General features: G+C 44.7%; 2 protein-coding genes across 2 annotated transcripts in view; one reads left to right on the forward strand and one right to left on the reverse strand.

Annotated features, from left to right (window-relative positions):
- LOC144733477 (aerolysin-like protein) overlaps window positions 1-17,719 on the forward strand; it is a 105,286-nt gene that overhangs the window by 40,278 nt on the left and 47,289 nt on the right. The window lies entirely within an intron of this gene.
- On the reverse strand, window positions 1,031-17,359 carry LOC144733475 (uncharacterized). The gene is made up of 5 exons (XM_078615398.1): window positions 17,219-17,359; window positions 6,525-6,772; window positions 6,146-6,210; window positions 4,763-5,009; window positions 1,031-4,440 (listed from the first exon to the last, which is right to left on the reverse strand). Exons 2-5 carry the CDS (start codon window positions 6,745-6,747, stop codon window positions 1,121-1,123), a joined length of 3,855 nt encoding a protein of 1,284 aa, XP_078471524.1. The 5' UTR covers window positions 6,748-6,772; window positions 17,219-17,359; the 3' UTR covers window positions 1,031-1,120.

Genomic DNA, 17,719 nt, shown 5'->3' on the forward strand with positions numbered 1-17,719 from the left:
TTAAGGTAAATTAATTATAACAGGATTAACGTCAATATATTTACGGTTACATGTATATAATGACTGACCAAAAACGTTTACAACTTAAATAAGCAAGTAGGAAGGTTTATTTAGTCACTGAAAGGAAATAATATATCATTAATGCATCTTCTCGTGACTTATTTCAGATCGTTGATTTCAGTGGCGTTACCCACAATGCAATGTCGTATATCTGACTCCCTGGCAAACTAAGGTATAGGCGGATCTGTGAAAAGGGCAGAGAAGCTAACATCTTTAAATAGTGACAGCATCCACAAATCCTGCACTGGTTGTGAGCAATTTATTGGTCAGGGCGGTTATGTGGACGGTCAGATATGTGATATTGTACAGGGACTCTATTTACAAACGAGTTAGGTTCCAGAAGTCTGTTTGTAAGTCGATTTGTTCGCGAGTCCAACTTTACTCCTGTCGATTCCAAACATGTTGTACGGCATGTCCACTAAACACGGGGAATGGCTTTAAGAGTTGTATAATCTCCTGTAGATGTAGATGCCACTGGTTCTTCACATTCTGCAGATGTAGATGCCACCGCCGTCATCTATTGCACGGCGGTTGAACTTACGACTCTCGGTCCGAACAGGCAACTGGACATGCGGATAGGTTTGTTTGTATCTCTGAAAGTTGGTAAGTCGAATGTTCGTAAGTAGAGGAGTCCCTGTACTGTATTTATGAAGACCGCTTTCAACAGGTTCACCTTTACTTAGCATGATCAGCAGCAAGGTGTGATTCCACAAACTACTGAGATGCAAGAGGCTGAAGAAAGTTCTGAAGGAATATTGGGAAAGAAGTAGAGAGGAGAGCTACTATTTGACAACTTTACATAATGGCGGCACTAGCGTGAAGTGAGGAAAGTTTCACGTTGGGGACAGATGGAGTGTGAACCTAAGATTTGTCATTGAAGATGACTGAAGACGAAGAGGATGGAAAGTAAAATACATTACGTAGTATTCATAAAAAATCCCTTCCAGTGATTAAACAAAGCGGCCTAATACAATTCTCAACCATTTATTATAATGGACGTAACTTTCCAGAGCAACACAATTAAAACATTTATCAAGCGATAGCAGGACATTGCTCATCTTCAGAGCATCTTTTTCGATACCAAGGTTTCTTTCCTCGGCTGCAAATTCAACGTGTTCTTCTCCCGAGACACGGAGCTGCTGATGGGCTTCAGGCATAACATGTTTATCTTCTTGGATCTCCGCTTGCGCTCCGAATCCTTGCATTCGGGCTTGGCGGTTACGGATTCCGAACTGCGCCTCATGTAATAACTCTTCCTCGCCATAACCGGTGTCACTGCCGCCCCCCCTCTCCTTCCCGTATCTCTCCTCCCCGCCTCTCCCTTCTCCGCCTCTCTCTTCTCCGCCTCTCCCTTCTCCGCCTCTCTCCTCCCTGTCTCTCTTTTCTCCGTCTCTCTCTTCTCCGCCTCTCCCTTCTCCGCCTCTCTCTTCTCCGCCTCTCTCTTCTCCGCCTCTCTCCTCCCTGTCTCTCTCTTCTCCGTCTCTCTCCTCCCTGTCTCTCTTTTCTCCGTCTCTCTCCTCCCTGTCTCTCTTTTCTCCGTCTCTCTCCTCCCCGCCTCTCTTTTCTCCGTCTCTCTCCTCCCCGCCTCTCTTTTCTCCGTCTCTCTCTTCTCCGTCTCTCTCTTCTCCGCCTCTCTTTTCTCCGTCTCTCTCTTCTCCGCCTCTCTCTTCTCCGCCTCTCTCTTCTCCGCCTCTCTCTTCTCCGCCTCTCTCTTCTCCGCCTCTCTCTTCTCCGCCTCTCTTTTCTCCGCCTCTCTCTTCTCCGCCTCTCTCTTCTCCGCCTCTCTCTTCTCCGCCTCTCTTTTCTCCGTCTCTCTCTTCTCCGCCTCTCTCTTCTCCGCCTCTTTCCTCCCCGCCTCTCTCTTCTCCGTCTCTCTCCTCCCTGTCTCTCTTTTCTCCGTCTCTCTCCTCCCTGTCTCTCTTTTCTCCGCCTCTCTCTTCTCCGCCTCTATTTTCTCCGCCTCTCTTTTCTCCGCCTCTCTCTTCTCCGCCTCTCTCTTCTCCGCCTCTCTCTTCTCCGCCTCTCTCTTCTCCGCCTCTCTCCTCCCCGTCTCTCCCTTCTCCGTCTCTCCCTTCCCCGCCTCTCCCTTCCCCGCCTCTCTCTTCTCCGGCACTCTCTTCTCCGCCTCTCTCTTCCCCGTCTCTCTCTTCTCCGGCACTCTCTTCTCCCTGGGTTTTTGCAGAAACTCACCCATCTGCACACTCAGGGCATCGGCTTTGGAGCTCTGGGCGGTCTCTTTCTGGCTCCTCTCCACGCTACAGTGGTCATTCTCCCCTCCTGCCACTGATCCCATGGGCGAGGGTGGCAGTGGAAAGAGGAGGAGTTGGGGAATAATCCTGTTGATAAATTCCATGCAGGAGCCGCTGTTTGAGCGCAGACTCATTTTTGGGGATTGTGATGATTGTTCCGAGCCTGTGTTGGGAGAGGTGTGCGATTTCTTTGGAGATTTTCCCCTCCCCATTGTCAGTTGCTCCGCATTAACAATATGATTGTCATCTTTGCATTCCTCATTGGGTCCAGAAAAACGACAATCTTCATTTGAACGTTCTCCCGCCGAGTTATTCACTTGTGGCTGCTTAGTTTCCTGGATTTCTACAGCTCCGCTATCATCAATAACAACCTTTTCTGGTTTCAGATTCAACTTACTGCCAGCACTTGCCTGCATGCTCGCAATTATTTTAGAGCTAAACGCTCCTCCATTTGTCTCACCAATTGTTCGCGAATTTTCAAACTCGGCACCATCCTCGTGGCTGCTTTTTTCGGAGCGACCGCTCCCAATCAACGACCACCTCTCTCCCAACGGTGTCAGCAGTGTCGCTTTACGAGGACGGCCTCTCTTCCTCTTCGCGGGGGGCTCCGAACCCTCGCAGGACTGCGCGCCATTTGGATCGGCCCGCGCCTCCCCTTCGCTGACCACCACTGCTCCCGCGAGAGCCCCGGACCATGCCCTCAATCCGGCACAGTGCTCCAGCGGCACGACCACGCATTCGCCAGCCACGCCGTCTGCCTCACCCAGGCAAGAGACCGAATCATGAATCTGCGCCCTCCTCCAAGCGCACGCCGTCGAATCTTTGTCACTGCCGCCAATGACGGCAGTTGCCGGGGCCCGGTTACCACTCGGCACGGGGCTTGCCGACGTTTGCTTTGGCACAATGTGAGGGACGGGCTGGCCCGCGTTGTTACCGACTGGTTCGAGCATAGGCGGGTACTTGCGGGGGCGTCCACGTCGTCTTGGCAAAGCGGGAACCGACGGGATGCCGTCGCCCGCCCCGGCCGCGTGCCTCATTTGTGGCGGCCACATCTGCCTCTTCGTGTAGGAGCGCTTCTGCTTGGGCAAGGCCTCTTCCGCAGCCGACTGCTGCGGTGTCTTGCGCGGTCGCCCTTTCTTCTTGTGCACCGCCGCCGCTGCCAAGACGGCGGCGGCGGCGACAACAACGGCGTCACCTTTGGGAGCTTGCAGAACCGACTGCTGCGTTGGCCCAACATGGGCGCCTTCATTGAAGGCCTGCCTGCGCTTCAGCGGCACCTTGCCCTGCTTCTTCTGCAGGTAGGCGCTCGGCGGTATGAATCCCTGCACCATGCGCCTGCGCAGAAGCTTGTTGAAGCGCCACATACCATTTGGCATCAGCTCCTGCTGCTGCCTCGCACTGAAGCCACACGTTCCTGGCACCGCACCCGCGCACGACGACACGAGGGACGACGGCGGTGACTTTGGAGACTCCAATATGCTGCACCGCAGGCCCAGAGCAGCCAGCAGCCTGTGCTTCTTGAGCGTCTGAACGGATAGCCCTACTTCCGGAAGGGACCGAACGCTCCATTCTGGAGAAACCCGGCCCGGCTCGACCACGGGCAATGAGCTCGGCACCGCCCCGCTCGATATTCTGACGTCTTTCAGGCAGACTCTCTCCACCTCCAGCTTCATCTGCTTGAGTGACGGTCGTTCTGGGCCGGACCTGTCGAATGGCCTCTTACCGGCCAGACGGCCGGGCCATGGGCAGGCGGTCGGGTTTGCCTCGACGGCCGTGCCGAACGAGTGCATCGAGTGAGGCCAGTCGCAGGGTTCCGTCTGCACCGAACGCGACACCGAGAGTGGCGGGCGAGGCGGCGAGTCCAGGCCAAGCAAGCGGTTTGTGTGATGCAGCCTGTCAGGCACCGTGGCGTCAGGCGGCTGTTGAGGCGGAGAGGCCACCCACTCGGCGGAGCGTGAGACGTCGGGACCGGGGTGCCGCGCAGGGGCCCCGGCCTCAAACAACCCAAGCGCGCCGTCCATCTGCAGGATCTCGGCCAGGGTCTGCACCTCGCAGCGCTGGCTGATGGGGTAGGAGAGTTTGGAGGTGTAGCAGAAGTCAAGCAGCGGCAGGAAGGTGTGCTTCGGAAAGCCTTGGGGGGTAGAAAGAGCGACAGGTACGGAGTGCAGATTAGCGTAAGTAACCCTGCGACGTGTTCATTACAATGGTGACAGACGATAACCTGCTACCGAACGGCAGTGACGTCACCACAAAGCTCATAACAAAGCTTAGCTGCACTTTGAGGCCCAGTGAATTGTCGAGCGCTCACTGGCAGAAGATCACGGGACAGACCCATGTGATATCGGTTAATGGACCAAGATGAACGACCAGGGTTTTCCACTCTGCCAGCTCGCCTTTGCATGAACCCTTTTTGTTGTTGTTATTGTTTGAACTGCTGCCACCACCCGCATTACCTGGCAGGTGCACGACGGAGCCGTGGTTGCGCTCGAGCAGCTCCTGCAGAGTGCCGCTGCAAGCGGCCAGCACGCAGCGATGAGCGCGCAGCGCACTTCCCTCCACCAGCAGCGTCACGTCGCTCAGTGGTTGACCGCCGTCCTGCCGCTGGCGGTCGAGCGCCGCGAGTAGTGACGCACTGTGACACGGGTCGCTCTTGCACACGTGCTCCTCCCTCACGTAGCTGTGGTCGTTGCTGGCACCATCCTGCGTGAGTGACGTAGCCAGACCCATCGGCAATGTCGGCAGCGACGTTATAATTATTGGCGGCAGTAGCGGCATGAGCAGCATTAACAGCTGAATAAAAAATAGTAGCTGCATAATAAGAATTACTAGCAGCAGCAAAAGCAGCAGTAATGACATCAGAATTACGAAAAGCAGTAGCAGTAGTGACATCATGGTTATTAGCAGCAATAGCAGCAGCAATGACATCAAAATAACTTAAAGCAGCAGCAGCACTACCAATGGAATCAGCAGCATCTATAGCAAATGTAAAGTAATCATCGTCTACTACATTAGCAGCAACATCAACACCAGTGATATCAGCAACAGTAGAATCGGTGGAATAAACAGAAGCAGAATACACAAGAGCAGTCGTTTCAACAACAGCAGCATCAATACAACATTCACAAACATAACAGCACACTAGCACCAATTCACAAATCTTAATAAACGAAATTAGATATGGCATTAAAAAAATATTTAATTTTGAATATCAGGTCCAATCAATTGTACTCCGTTTCAAGGACCACCCCTGTGTGAACCTTTCTCCACAGGAATAATTTGGCTGGCCAAACAACCACAGACACAAAATGGTAAAACTTCAAACACCGTCAACATGAAAGAGTTAATCAAATGTGCTCCGGGCCATCCGAAGTGGCCATCAGGATCTATTTCTATATATAGATGCGGTGCTATCCATGTGTAATCCACAGATTTTGAACGTGGGGCGAGTGGATCACGCAGAGATCACTGTGCGCTGTGAGACTCCCAACCTGCTAGGTTGCGTGGTGGCCAGAAAGTGGAGTACAGCAAATGGGTTGCTGATCTGTGATTAAGTATTTGTGGGTTACATCCTCTTGTACGAATGGGTTTTCTCTCTGTGTGCTTGGGGGTTTTCCCCCCACCTTCAGACGTACAAGAACTTGATTAGAAATTTGTCAAACGTCTCAACACAGTGAAAAATAAAAATGCGCTGCCAACTGCCACAAACGCTGAAAACCCCTGCGGCCGCTTTTACTGCGACCGCTTCAAGAGCTGCTGCGAGGCTCGCCGGTGGACGGACACAAAGAGCTGCGGAGAACGTACAATGGGACCCCCACCGATTAAAAAAACACTCCCACCTTGGTACTGCTGTCATGACACGGGCCACACGTCGAAACGAAACCCTGCACATCCATGTACATGCCTGAAAAACAAAGAAGCCAAAGTTTCAGTCATCGGCAGTGAATGTCACGATTACGTATCGTCCACAGCCCACTCGCGCTGTCGCATGACTAAATGTCCGAGGTTCAAAAGTACTTTGGGGTTCTGTTCTGCTGACAAGATGACGTTGTGATCAGTGCCCTTAACGTTACAATCTCAAGTTTGTGAGTTCACGTCCGGTTCGTTTGTCGACTAAGCACATCGTCACCATCATGATCATCATCATCGTTCGTCATCAAAATAATTCCAACAAGAAGCATCATTTCGTGGTAAAGTACCTACAGAGACCACACATACCCGGCCACATGTGGTTTTGCCTGAGGGCCCTGTAAGTGTTGATGGTCGAGTGGTGCTCCCGGTCCGTCTCGTGATAAGCGGCGATGATGCTTCTGCGGAGGTCCTTTGTGTACAGGTCCATGGGCGCACTGTCGGCAGCCGTCAGCTCACCCAGAGTAGCGGTGGCAGCAGAGTCTTGGTAGAGACTCACAGGCGGCGACGACGGCGTGGCACTATCAGCCATGGTTCTTCCTCCCAAACCTAACGGACTAATAACAAACAAATACATACATTTCTGATTTTGGATTTGAACCACGGTGCGGTATTGAGCAAGGCACTAACCTAAGAGAACTTACTGCATGGGGGTTTGCGTGCATCTTTCAATGCGAGTCGTGAGTGTTTTTATACATTTGTGCTTGTGATTGTGCACGTACATAGTTGTGTGTACATATATCTGCGTGCATTTATGCGTGTGCAGGTATGTAAGTGGTACGTGTGTGTGCTCAGATTCAGTTTGGTTTGTTTCGGTTTGTCAAAACCAAAACATTTCTGCCTCGCTACAACACTCACAATAATTATTCATGGTGTAACAATTGATCAATGAAAGCGTATTCATTTGACAAGCAAAATCATGCACAGAAAATGAGTCCAATTCTTATCATCATCATCATCAGCCATGATCAAGCCACTGCTGGATGAAGGCTTCCCCTAGCTGTAGCCATCAGCTATGGTCCGCAATGCACAAACCCATACGGCACGTGAATGCAAGTTGATTTCATTGCTCCATCTCCGAGGGCGACCGCTGCCACTCCATTGTTGGTGACATTTTGTGGGTGCCGCGATGGCGATGTTATCTACCTCGCCCGGTATACAGGAGGTTGTGAGTTTGATCCCAACCCTAACGCCTGCATAATTGGAGTTTGCATCACTCTCTCCCCATGGTCGCGTGTATTTTTCTCCAGGTCCTGTTTTTTCCCTCCAAATTTTGAAACATGCATTTAGACTATTTGGCTGCTATAAATTTCTACGTGATAAGCCACTACATTGGGCTATTATTTGTCGCGAGGTTGCTTCTGACAAAAAGCCACATAAATCAGTCAGCCTTACCTAGTAAAATAAAAAAATACAAATTTTATCCAAGCCGACTTGCTTTCCTTAAGAGTCAATATCATAATGTCTCTAACGTGCCTATGTTCTCTAATCCACGTGTCCCTCTTCTATATGCTCTCAGTTTAATTTCAGTCATGCCATCTCTTCACGCTTCATATGTGATGATACACGTAATATTCTCAACGTATTGCGAGGGCATCAAACGCCATTTCGAGACAAATTAGTGAGACAAGTGCAGTGATTAGTTGATCATTATTATTTTTTATTAAAAACTAGAAATCCTTCTTTTCTAACTGGACGAGAGCCCATTGAGCATGTTTTCAAAGCAGTTCCGAGTTAAACGAGGACACACAAATTATCCATCGTATGAATTGCAAATCGTGGCAAATTGAACACTGAATGAAACCAAAGTCCAAAACAAACAAAAACACAGAGGCACAGAGTTAAGATGAAATTGAATGTAAAGAAATTATCAAGTAAAACGTCATACTTCAACCTTCAATAACCAGGATTTATAATGAAAGGATAAGAAAAATAAACCATTAATGTGCATGGAAAAGGAGGCAATGGTGGGATTGAAAGATGAAACCTCTGGTGTGCATTCAATGAAGGTTAATCAACAACACTTACGTTCATGAATTTACAAAGACTAAAATTGCTTGCTGCAAAAGAACTGACTTGGGTAGCATTGCTTCTTAATGCAGCATCAAAGCACTCAAAACCCACGTACAATGAGCTACACACGCTAAAGATAGCTTGCCGAAGTGTGCGCTACTTTTAGGAAACATGGCACACGTATACTTCAAGGTGTGTCTTTCGTGTTAAGGTTGTTACATGTAGCGCAAACAATACAGCTAACTTTGAAATCAAATAAAGCAGAACTCCACCAGTGAATAAACTAAACGTATGTTTTAGCGTATTATTGGCTTTCCAGGTCAATATTATCAACCGGCATTGTTTAAGCAATCTCTGGACAGGTTTTTGACTTTCTGGCTCTCATCAGCAGGCAGAGTTGTTCAACAAATATTTCCGGAATGGTATATATTATTGGCACGAGCGCACTGCATGGGGAATATGGGACCCCCCCCCTTCAAAGCAAAACGCGATGTCACCGTATAAAAACTCATCAGACGGTGCCGTGGAGCATTGTGGGTGAAAGAAAACATGAGCGGGTACAATGTGCCTCCAATTATGAGTAACATAGATGTTTTAGTCCATCAGCCTATGGCTTTCCGGGCAAATATTATCAAGATAACTGTGAAAAGAATGTATTACAGAGCCCAAAAGACAAATATTTACCAATATGTTGTTTTAATTGGCAAAATTATATAGCCAGAAACTTTACGGATAACCGGCCAATTAACTTTGCGTTGAACTGGGACCCATATGTTATAAAATGCATCCTTCCCTTTAACATCTGGCAGCTCACCAGCATTGATTCAAGCAAACCTGACTCTGATGATGTATGTATGTTAAACTTTTTCACACAGTACGTAGCCAGACATTGGATGTCAAAACCAGTCCGGAGAATCTTTTCACTCCCAGAAAGCATGAGGCTTGGCATTTCTTATGTGGAGACAAGACAAATGGAGCATACATTGTCTGCTTTTCTATTTGGTTGCTTTATAGAGCTCATAATCATACACTCTTCTCAAGGTAAATCCAAATTATCAATTGGAAGACCGGGCCTAGTTTGATTGTATGTAGCATGAGCTAATTTTTAAGCCACATTGCCACAGTCAATTAATAGCTTGAAGCTAGAGGCAGCCAGATGATGATTAGCAGGCACAAAAGTGACTCGCTTGTATAGAGTGTGACTTTGCATTTCTTTGTAATATTTTGTATGTATCATCGTTTAGATGTTATCCAAACACACACGTGTAAGATTTGGACATGTCCACAGTAGATCTTCATGTTTAAAATTTAAAACCACAGAGGTTTACACTGGAATAGATGGCATCTCATGCACTTATTTTACTTACATTAAATAATAGTTTTAAATAATAAAATTTCTTCATTCATGAAATCCTTTTACAGGTCAGTTTTTACCTCATTTACTACAGACCAAAGTATACGGGGCGTCACAGTGGCAAGATATTGACTACCTCGCCTGGTATACAAGACGTGGGTTCGATCCCCACCCCAATGCCTGTATATTTGGCAGTTATATGTTCTCCCCATGGTCGTGTCCGGTTTTTCCCTCCACATTTAGAAACACCCTTTTAGAGTAAATTTCCACGCGATAAGCCACTTCATTGGGCCATTATTTGTGGCCAGGTCCCTTCTGAAAAATATCTATATAGCACAGTGGGCCTTACCTGGTAAAACAAAAAATGGTTTAGTTTTAAATCGTTCAGTTTAGTATGAAGGATCATTAGAAAAATATAAATGCTGCTTGGCGTTTCGAAACAAAGGATGGGGCAGGATGGAGGGCGTTTGAGTCAAAGACCTGCTATTTGGCAGAACTCAAGGAGATTCAAAGACTAAATATTCCAGGAAATGTGCCTCACCGGTATTGCCAGAAATCTCGAGTACAGAATTTTGTCAAAAAGAATGGCAGGATGTCATGAGAACTGGCTGAATTTGTCGAATTTAGTGAACCAATGTTTTTCGTGTAGTATTATTTACTTACTTAATCCAATTACCTGAAATAAAAAAAGATGTCAGGGAGGTTCTTCGGACTCCATTTGATCGGACTACGGATTGAGACTTTTTTTTACGTGATAGTGGTTATTCAATTGCATTTATCCGCTGTAGAAAAGGCAATGCGTGGTATATGTTGCACTTTTCTCCCCACCCAAAACAAATTTTAATCATTTACCGAAATACTAATTGGGAATGGACTTTGTGATCTACTATTTTGAACACATTTTATTGGCCGACCCAGCATTTACAGGGCTCATCTTCTACTTCTTCGGTCACTTGCTTGAAATAACCAGACTTGGAAGCACAAATCTGTCTTGTACTTAAGTTTCTAAGTTCTCTGTCATTTATAATTAGCTGCAAAGTGTGGATGCTTTTTAGGTTAAGAGGCCAAGTTTTCCTGTAAGCAGAGTTCACCTAAATACGAGGTAATTCAGGGCGTTATGTCTCGCTCTCTTTATTTGCTTCTTTAACAGAGCAAAATTTAATTTAGAGGTCATTTTGCGACCAAACGGTGTCCGACGTGTTTACTACTAATGAAGACCAATTGACATTCACGTCCGAGTGAAATGTTTATATGATTCGTATTTTTTAACTGACCTCAGAAAAGTTGTCTTATTTTAATATGTATTTATAACGACTGAGAGCCTGATGAGATTAAATCGTTTTTTAACGAGAGATCTTAGTCACAAAACAAATACAGAAATACTGAACAATCCATCATGACCAACGGCTCTCAGGGACAAACATTACCAAAACAGAAAATACCCCTCAATCCGTGTAACTTTAATTGACAAGGCAATTAACCAACAGAAAGTTTAAATTATAACTTCTAAAGATTATCAAAACTAGGACTTAAAATGAGGTGGGATGTAGGACTGAAAAGCACGAGTAATCACAATGTTCGAGAAAACATCACAAAGTGAGTGAAAATGTTTTAAATTGTAAGAGATGTAAAATCGTTCCATGGGTGGAGGTGCATTACAGTCTAAATAACATTAGTCATCACCTATAGTTTTTAGTCTCCCAACAATAAGAATGTTATGGCACATCTTAAATGCCAAGGGTTTAAATATTAACTTCGACCAAAGTATGTCTCTTCATATTGCCTGACGGGGCCGGTCCTGGCACATAAATCACAGTGAAGAAGAAGAGGGCAGTTCTCATTTCATATAAAGTGCAAGGCCAAATGCAAAACTGAGTCCTGACTATTTAGAGCTGTAATTTCAGTATGTTTTTAAATAAACGACCGAATCCACAGGGAGAACAAAAGGAGACCGAGTATTGAGTATTGGGCATTGGGAAACGCCATTACCTCCGATTAGCGTGGTTGGCTACGTACGGTGCGAAAGAAGTTCAGCATACATACATTACAAATCCAGAAATCTTATGAAATGGTTACAACCTCATACATTGCTCTTTCAAGCTTATTGGAAAACCAGACACTGTTTTGCAAAAAATAATAATTAGACGCATCCCCTTCAAAAATTCGTCTCTCCCCGTGAAAAAAAGAATTACTAACACAACCTGGGAGCGAATCATTTCAGCAGCATTGATTCAAGCCAAGACAACTCTGTACTGGTTTCAACATAGTGTCTCAGTTTAACACGTAGGAGGCTTTTGCAACCAATATTATCCATAAAAGGTTAAAAAATGTTGGTCATGTCGCGCAAATATAAACCTCTGTTATGGATAAATGTGACGTTAAACCAGCCACCACCCGACACAGTGAATTAGTAAGGTTTGTCAAGTAAACAAAACATTTCGATTTAAAGCTTTCGTGACTGCAGGGATTCATCTTCTTGGTTTTTCGGTAAAGTCACGTAGAAGGGAAGTAATAAAATAAAACATAATAAAATAATTCTCACGACGTTTTGGCCACAACGCAAGCAGCCGTCCTCAGGTGAAACCAGGTCTGTCGAGGCGACAGCGTCTGAAACAGCACACGTGCTTGGAGCATATATATAAGTTGGGTTGGAAGGGGGGGGGAAGGGCATCTTGACAAAAGAATTTGCATATAAAGAGGAATTTAGCATATTTATGGGAAATGCAGGTATGTGATTAGTACTACTTATGTCCGTGCATCCTGCATGATGCGGACATAAGTAGTACTAATCACATACCTGCATTTCCCATAAATATGCTAAATTCCTCTTGATATGCAAATTATTTTGTCAAGACGCCCCCCCCCCCTTCCAACCCAACTTATATATATGCTCCAAGCACGTGTGCTGTTTCATTCAGACGCTGTCGCCTCGACATACCTGGTTTCACCTGAGGACGGCTGCTTGCGTTGTGGCCGAAACGTCGTGAGAATTATTTTATTATGTTTTATTTTTATTATTTTATTACTTCCCTTCTACGTGACTTTACCGAAAGAACCAAGAAGATAAACAAAACATGCCAATTAGTTACTAGTTCAGCACACTCACGTGTTGGAGAGTAAACCCACAACATTTAAAAGTCGAGTATTGTGACGTTTCAGCAGTAATTACAACCAGCCTCATCAGGCGACAGCCAGAATTGTCGAGAAATCCTCCTGCTTCGGTCTTAAAGAGAGGGGTAAATGTGATGTCATCACGTGAGGTGTGAAGACGAGAGGGGGGTTACTGTAGTCATGTAAATTACAATGGATATCTATTATTGGTTGGGTTATTCACAGCTAATCAACATACATAACGTATGTACATTATGCCGTTTTTGGGCCCCATAAATCGCAAGTTATTATTTTAGGTATTGCGATCTGTTGATAGCTTCAATGTATCGCCAAACCTATCAACAGAAGGTGTGTACCAGATTAATTACTCCTGTGGAAAATGCTATGTTGGTCAGAAGGGACGAATGATCAGCATGAGATTAAAAGAACACCAATTAAATATTAAATACTCCCAAACACAACTGTAGGCAGTTGCAGAACACACACTCAATTGATTGATAATTTTAAACTTTTGTGCAAAAATAGTTACCACTGGTCAAGACTAATTGGAAAATCTATTGAAATTGAGAGAAATATATATTTTTTAAACTGTTCTTATAGCTACAAGACGTATTTCTGCTTCGAAGCATATTGTCAAGTAATACACTGTCTAATTGCACGCCTATACGTCGATGGTGATTAACGCGAGCAGCCAAGAATAGGTTTGCAATTTTTGCAAACCAAAAACTGTTCATAACACAACCAATAATAGATATCCATTGATATTTATATGACATTAACCCTGCCCCAATGGTCTTTGTCCCTAATAGGTTCACAAGTGACGACATCACATTTATCCCTCTATTTAAGACTGAAACTGGATTTCTCCACAATTCTGTCACCTGATGATGCTAGTTGTAATTACCAGTGAAACATCACAGTACTCGAATGGTAAATATTGTGGGTTTACTCTGCAACACACCGGTTAGTGCTGAACACGAAACTTTGTTTTGGCATCGTTTTGTTAAGTGACAAACCTTACTAATTGGCTGTCGGGCGGTGGCGGGTTTAATGATGCATTTATATTTACACAATCTAAGCCCAAAAAACCCCTCTATTATGGATACAGTGTCTCATCAGCAGTCATACTTGCTTTAATCAGTGCTGGAGAACTACCGATGTTACCGGCAAAGACATCCTCTTTACTATGTAAAAATGTTGGCAGTGTCCCAGTCTATCTACCTCGAGGTTAGAATGATGGACACTTGTGTTAAAAGTCATAGATTAATCGATGACATCCAAGCACATTTTGTTCTTGTCCAAATAGTCCTATCGTCTTTACAAAGTTTATTGCCGTAACTGTCATCATGATCTCGTCATTATTGGTTTGAATTTAGGTAAAGTTCCTATACTAGAAACACGTTACATAATTATCAATGTTTACAGATTCTTTAATAAAATACACAAATTAAATGTTGGACTATATTTTGGTAATGTGTAAAATATCTACATGATCTATCTTCCATTAAATTGCCATACCATTTATTGTAACTGACAGATTAAAAAGATGCCTTATTGGAATTACTAGAGGTCGATGACATAGTAATAGGGTTTTACCCTTCTTCTTAGGTTTTTTCGGTAAAGTCACGTAGAAAGTAAAATAAAATAAAAACAAAAATCACGACGTTTCGGAGGCAACACAAGTCTCCGTCATCAGGTGGGACCGTCACAGCCAGATTAGCTGTATCATCTGGTACAAAAACTGACACCTTTATACAAGAAATAATGTTTGCAATAACCACAACACAGTCAAAATGCAAACAAAAAGAAACAACTCTGATAATGATATGCACTGTCTTTGAAGTTGATTGGTTCACACCCGAGACAGCTTTTCTTAGAGCCTAGTCTCCATTGGTGTTGGACCAGATGACGCCAAAAGGCGTACAAACTCACTCGATGACAGTTTAAGCCTTTAAGGCGACGTTCAGTCTCGACGGGTTCTCATGGATTTAAATAGAGAATAGTGATAATGAAGCATGGACAGATGTATGTTAAGAATGACATTGACAGGAAAAGGAACACATTGCCCGGGGGAAAAACAACAGAAATTAGGGACGTTACGTTCACTGTTGAGGAAAGTAAAATGGGCCCTTGGGCAGGAGACAGCACAAGGGGCGAATTGGTGCCTGATGAGACTCGTGACAAAATGGAATCCATAGGAGAATTCACACCTCGGACGACAACCATCACAGATATTAAACTAAAAACTAAACTTATTTTATTTTACCAGGTAAAGCACACCGAGCTGCTATATAGCTGTTTTCCAGAAGCAACCTGGCTATAACAAATCAAATCTATAGCAGGTAAATACTCCTAAAGTCGAAACACGTTTCTAAATGTGGAGGCAAGATCCTGAGAACAAATCCACTCGACCGCTGGGAAAGAGATGCAAACTCCAAATATATAATAAGGGCGTCAGGGTGGGGATCGAACTCACGATATCTCCTGCATATCGAACCCACGATATCTCCTGCATACCAGGCGAGGGAGATGCATATCATAGCCACCGTGGCGACCATAAACGAAGCGAGTTAATCTCATGTAGGTGGAGACCATTTCTGGGAGCGCGAGAGATGCGGCGGGCATGGGAAGGCCTTCACCCAGTAGTCGACAAAAACGTGACCCAGGTTATATCTTCGAACTTCCGATGTTACGAACATGATGCTCACGTTGATTGCGACAAGGATTAAACTCATACACGGTTGCAAAACCATCACGACATTGCGATGACAACGATGAGCTCGACGATTCTGACGTTCGTGAGAAGTGGCAGTCAACCCGAGATTAGGATTTGAATGCCGGTACAAGGGGGAGAAGTAGTCCCAAACCAAACGAGCAATAAGTAATATTAATTTTTTTTAAACACGCTTTAATGAAATGTACCGTACGAGTAATGGCATAACTCCACGACTCCATTTACAGCCAACGTCAGTTGGGCGTGGACAATTAGACCCAAGCCGCAACATAACATAAAAAATGTTTAAAAGTATATATGTTTTTACTTTTAATGATAGAATATAGCAGAGGTGTGGACTCCAGTCATGTGACTTGGACTCGAGTCAGACTCGAGTCATGAATTTGATGACTTGCGACTCGACTTGGACTTGCATAACAATGACTTTGTCCCACCTATGAGATGTGGACTCGAGTCATGTGACTTGGACTCGAGTCAGACTCGAGTCATGAATTTGATGACTTGCGACTCGACTTGGATTTGCATAACAATGACTTTGTCCCACCTCTGGAATATAGTAGTGTCATCAATATGACATAAGTATACCAAGTTTGCAGTCGATACCACATTGGGAAGTGGGTTAAAATTGAGTTACAAGATTTGAGGTTACGACAACAACAGACAGTGAGTTAATAGAAAGCGTGTAAAATAATAATAGAAAGCGCGTAATAACACAAACAGATGCTGTTGTGGTCATCTCTGCTGGCGGTCCTAAGCCATTTGTGGAAACTCCACGTTCCTTGTGACGAGAGTCAATCTTAGCGCAGGGACAATCGCTATAATTACCACACATTGACAGGAAGAAAAGGACAAAGGATGAATGAAATGTGACAATTTGTGAATGTTAAGATGAATAAGTTAAGATGAGGGTTATGTTTGTATCTAATCCCTACCCCACTGTGACTATAACCCATGGAGTGTATCATATTTTCGACGTGTTGCAACTGATAAAAAAATTTATATTCATGATCTTATTGCTGTGTAGTTGTATTACGAAGTGAATACGTATAAGCTTAAAAGTGACATTTTCGGTTGAATAACCTTGTACCTGCGGTAATACCGTCCACTGTAGTAATACAGTCAGGCTTGCATGTATATTTGTAATGATTTATAGGGATTGAAACTCGTATTACATCTGTTAATTACTTTTGTTTAAATTTAAATGTGTTCGATAATGTGTTCAACGATGTTAAATTTTTTAAAATATAAATATTATTCACGTAATTATTTTATAAGCGCCGTGTTAAAGTAATCGTGGCCCATCATCCGTGCCTGTCCGACTGTACCGGATTGTAAAGAACACACAAAAAATATGTAATGGACAAATTAAAGTGTAAACATTTTTACATTTCACTTTAAAATATCCTTAAACTTGTAACGATTATTAGTTTAACCAACGCTTGCGATTTTCGTAAGAATTAAAAAAAAAGTTAAACGACGGCGGCTGGCGAAGAAGCACAACTAGTATACAAACACACGCGCCAAAAATAAATATACCTCTTCGCAGATAAAACTCCAACAAATTTGAAATTAATTCACGGCAAAGAATAAGACATCGTTATACACATTCTGTAATTAAAACAGGGGTGATTATTTTAAAAAAAACTATAAAAATGACAAAATCACAACTTCCCCCTCGCACCCCTCCCCACGCTGACCGACGAGAGCTCTAAAGAAGCGGTGGGCGTTCGGCAAAAAAACGCTAACGTAAAAAATAGAAAAACAACTTATAAAAAAACTCACGAAACTTACAAAGCCGACGATAAACTCGTCCGTCCACGTATAACTGTGCTTTAAAATTACATCGGTCGTGTTTTCATCGCTTGTTTTTAATTATTTCACTGTTTAATTCGAGTCGGCTCGCAGCCTGCGATCACTTCCCGGGGTGCGGGCGGCGGCTCGATCCCGGGGCACCCAGAACAAGACGAAGCACTCGCACACATAGTGGGGCACTCACACAGAGTGGAGCACACTCACACACACAGAGTGGGGCACACTCTCACACACAGAGTGGGGCACACTCTCACACAGAGTGGAGCACACTCACACAGAGTGGAGCACACTCACACACAGAGTGGGGCACACTCACACACAGAGTGGAGCACACTCACACACAGAGTGGAGCACACTCACACACAGAGTGGAGCACACTCACACACAGAGTGGGGCACTCACACACAGAGTGGGGCACACTCACACAGAGTGGGGCACACTCACACAGAGTGGGGCACACTCACACAGAGTGGGGCACAC

This window comes from Lampetra planeri, chromosome 47 (assembly GCF_965212315.1).
Source record: "Lampetra planeri chromosome 47, kcLamPlan1.2.h2, whole genome shotgun sequence".
NCBI classification, from domain to species: Eukaryota; Metazoa; Chordata; class Hyperoartia; order Petromyzontiformes; family Petromyzontidae; genus Lampetra; species Lampetra planeri.

What these genes read in the sequence shown, in the direction of transcription:
- LOC144733475 (XM_078615398.1), bottom strand. Translation starts at nt 6,747, where the DNA reads ATGGCTGATAGTGCCACGCCGTCGTCGCCGCCTGTGAGTCTCTACCAA. An exon ending in GCAAAACCACATGTGGCCGG is followed by an intron (nt 6,211 to 6,524) that starts GTATGTGTGGTC and finishes TTTGTTTTTCAG; the next exon opens with GCATGTACATGGATGTGCAG. An exon ending in CTCCGTCGTGCACCTGCCAG is followed by an intron (nt 4,441 to 4,762) that starts GTAATGCGGGTG and finishes CTACCCCCCAAG; the next exon opens with GCTTTCCGAAGCACACCTTC.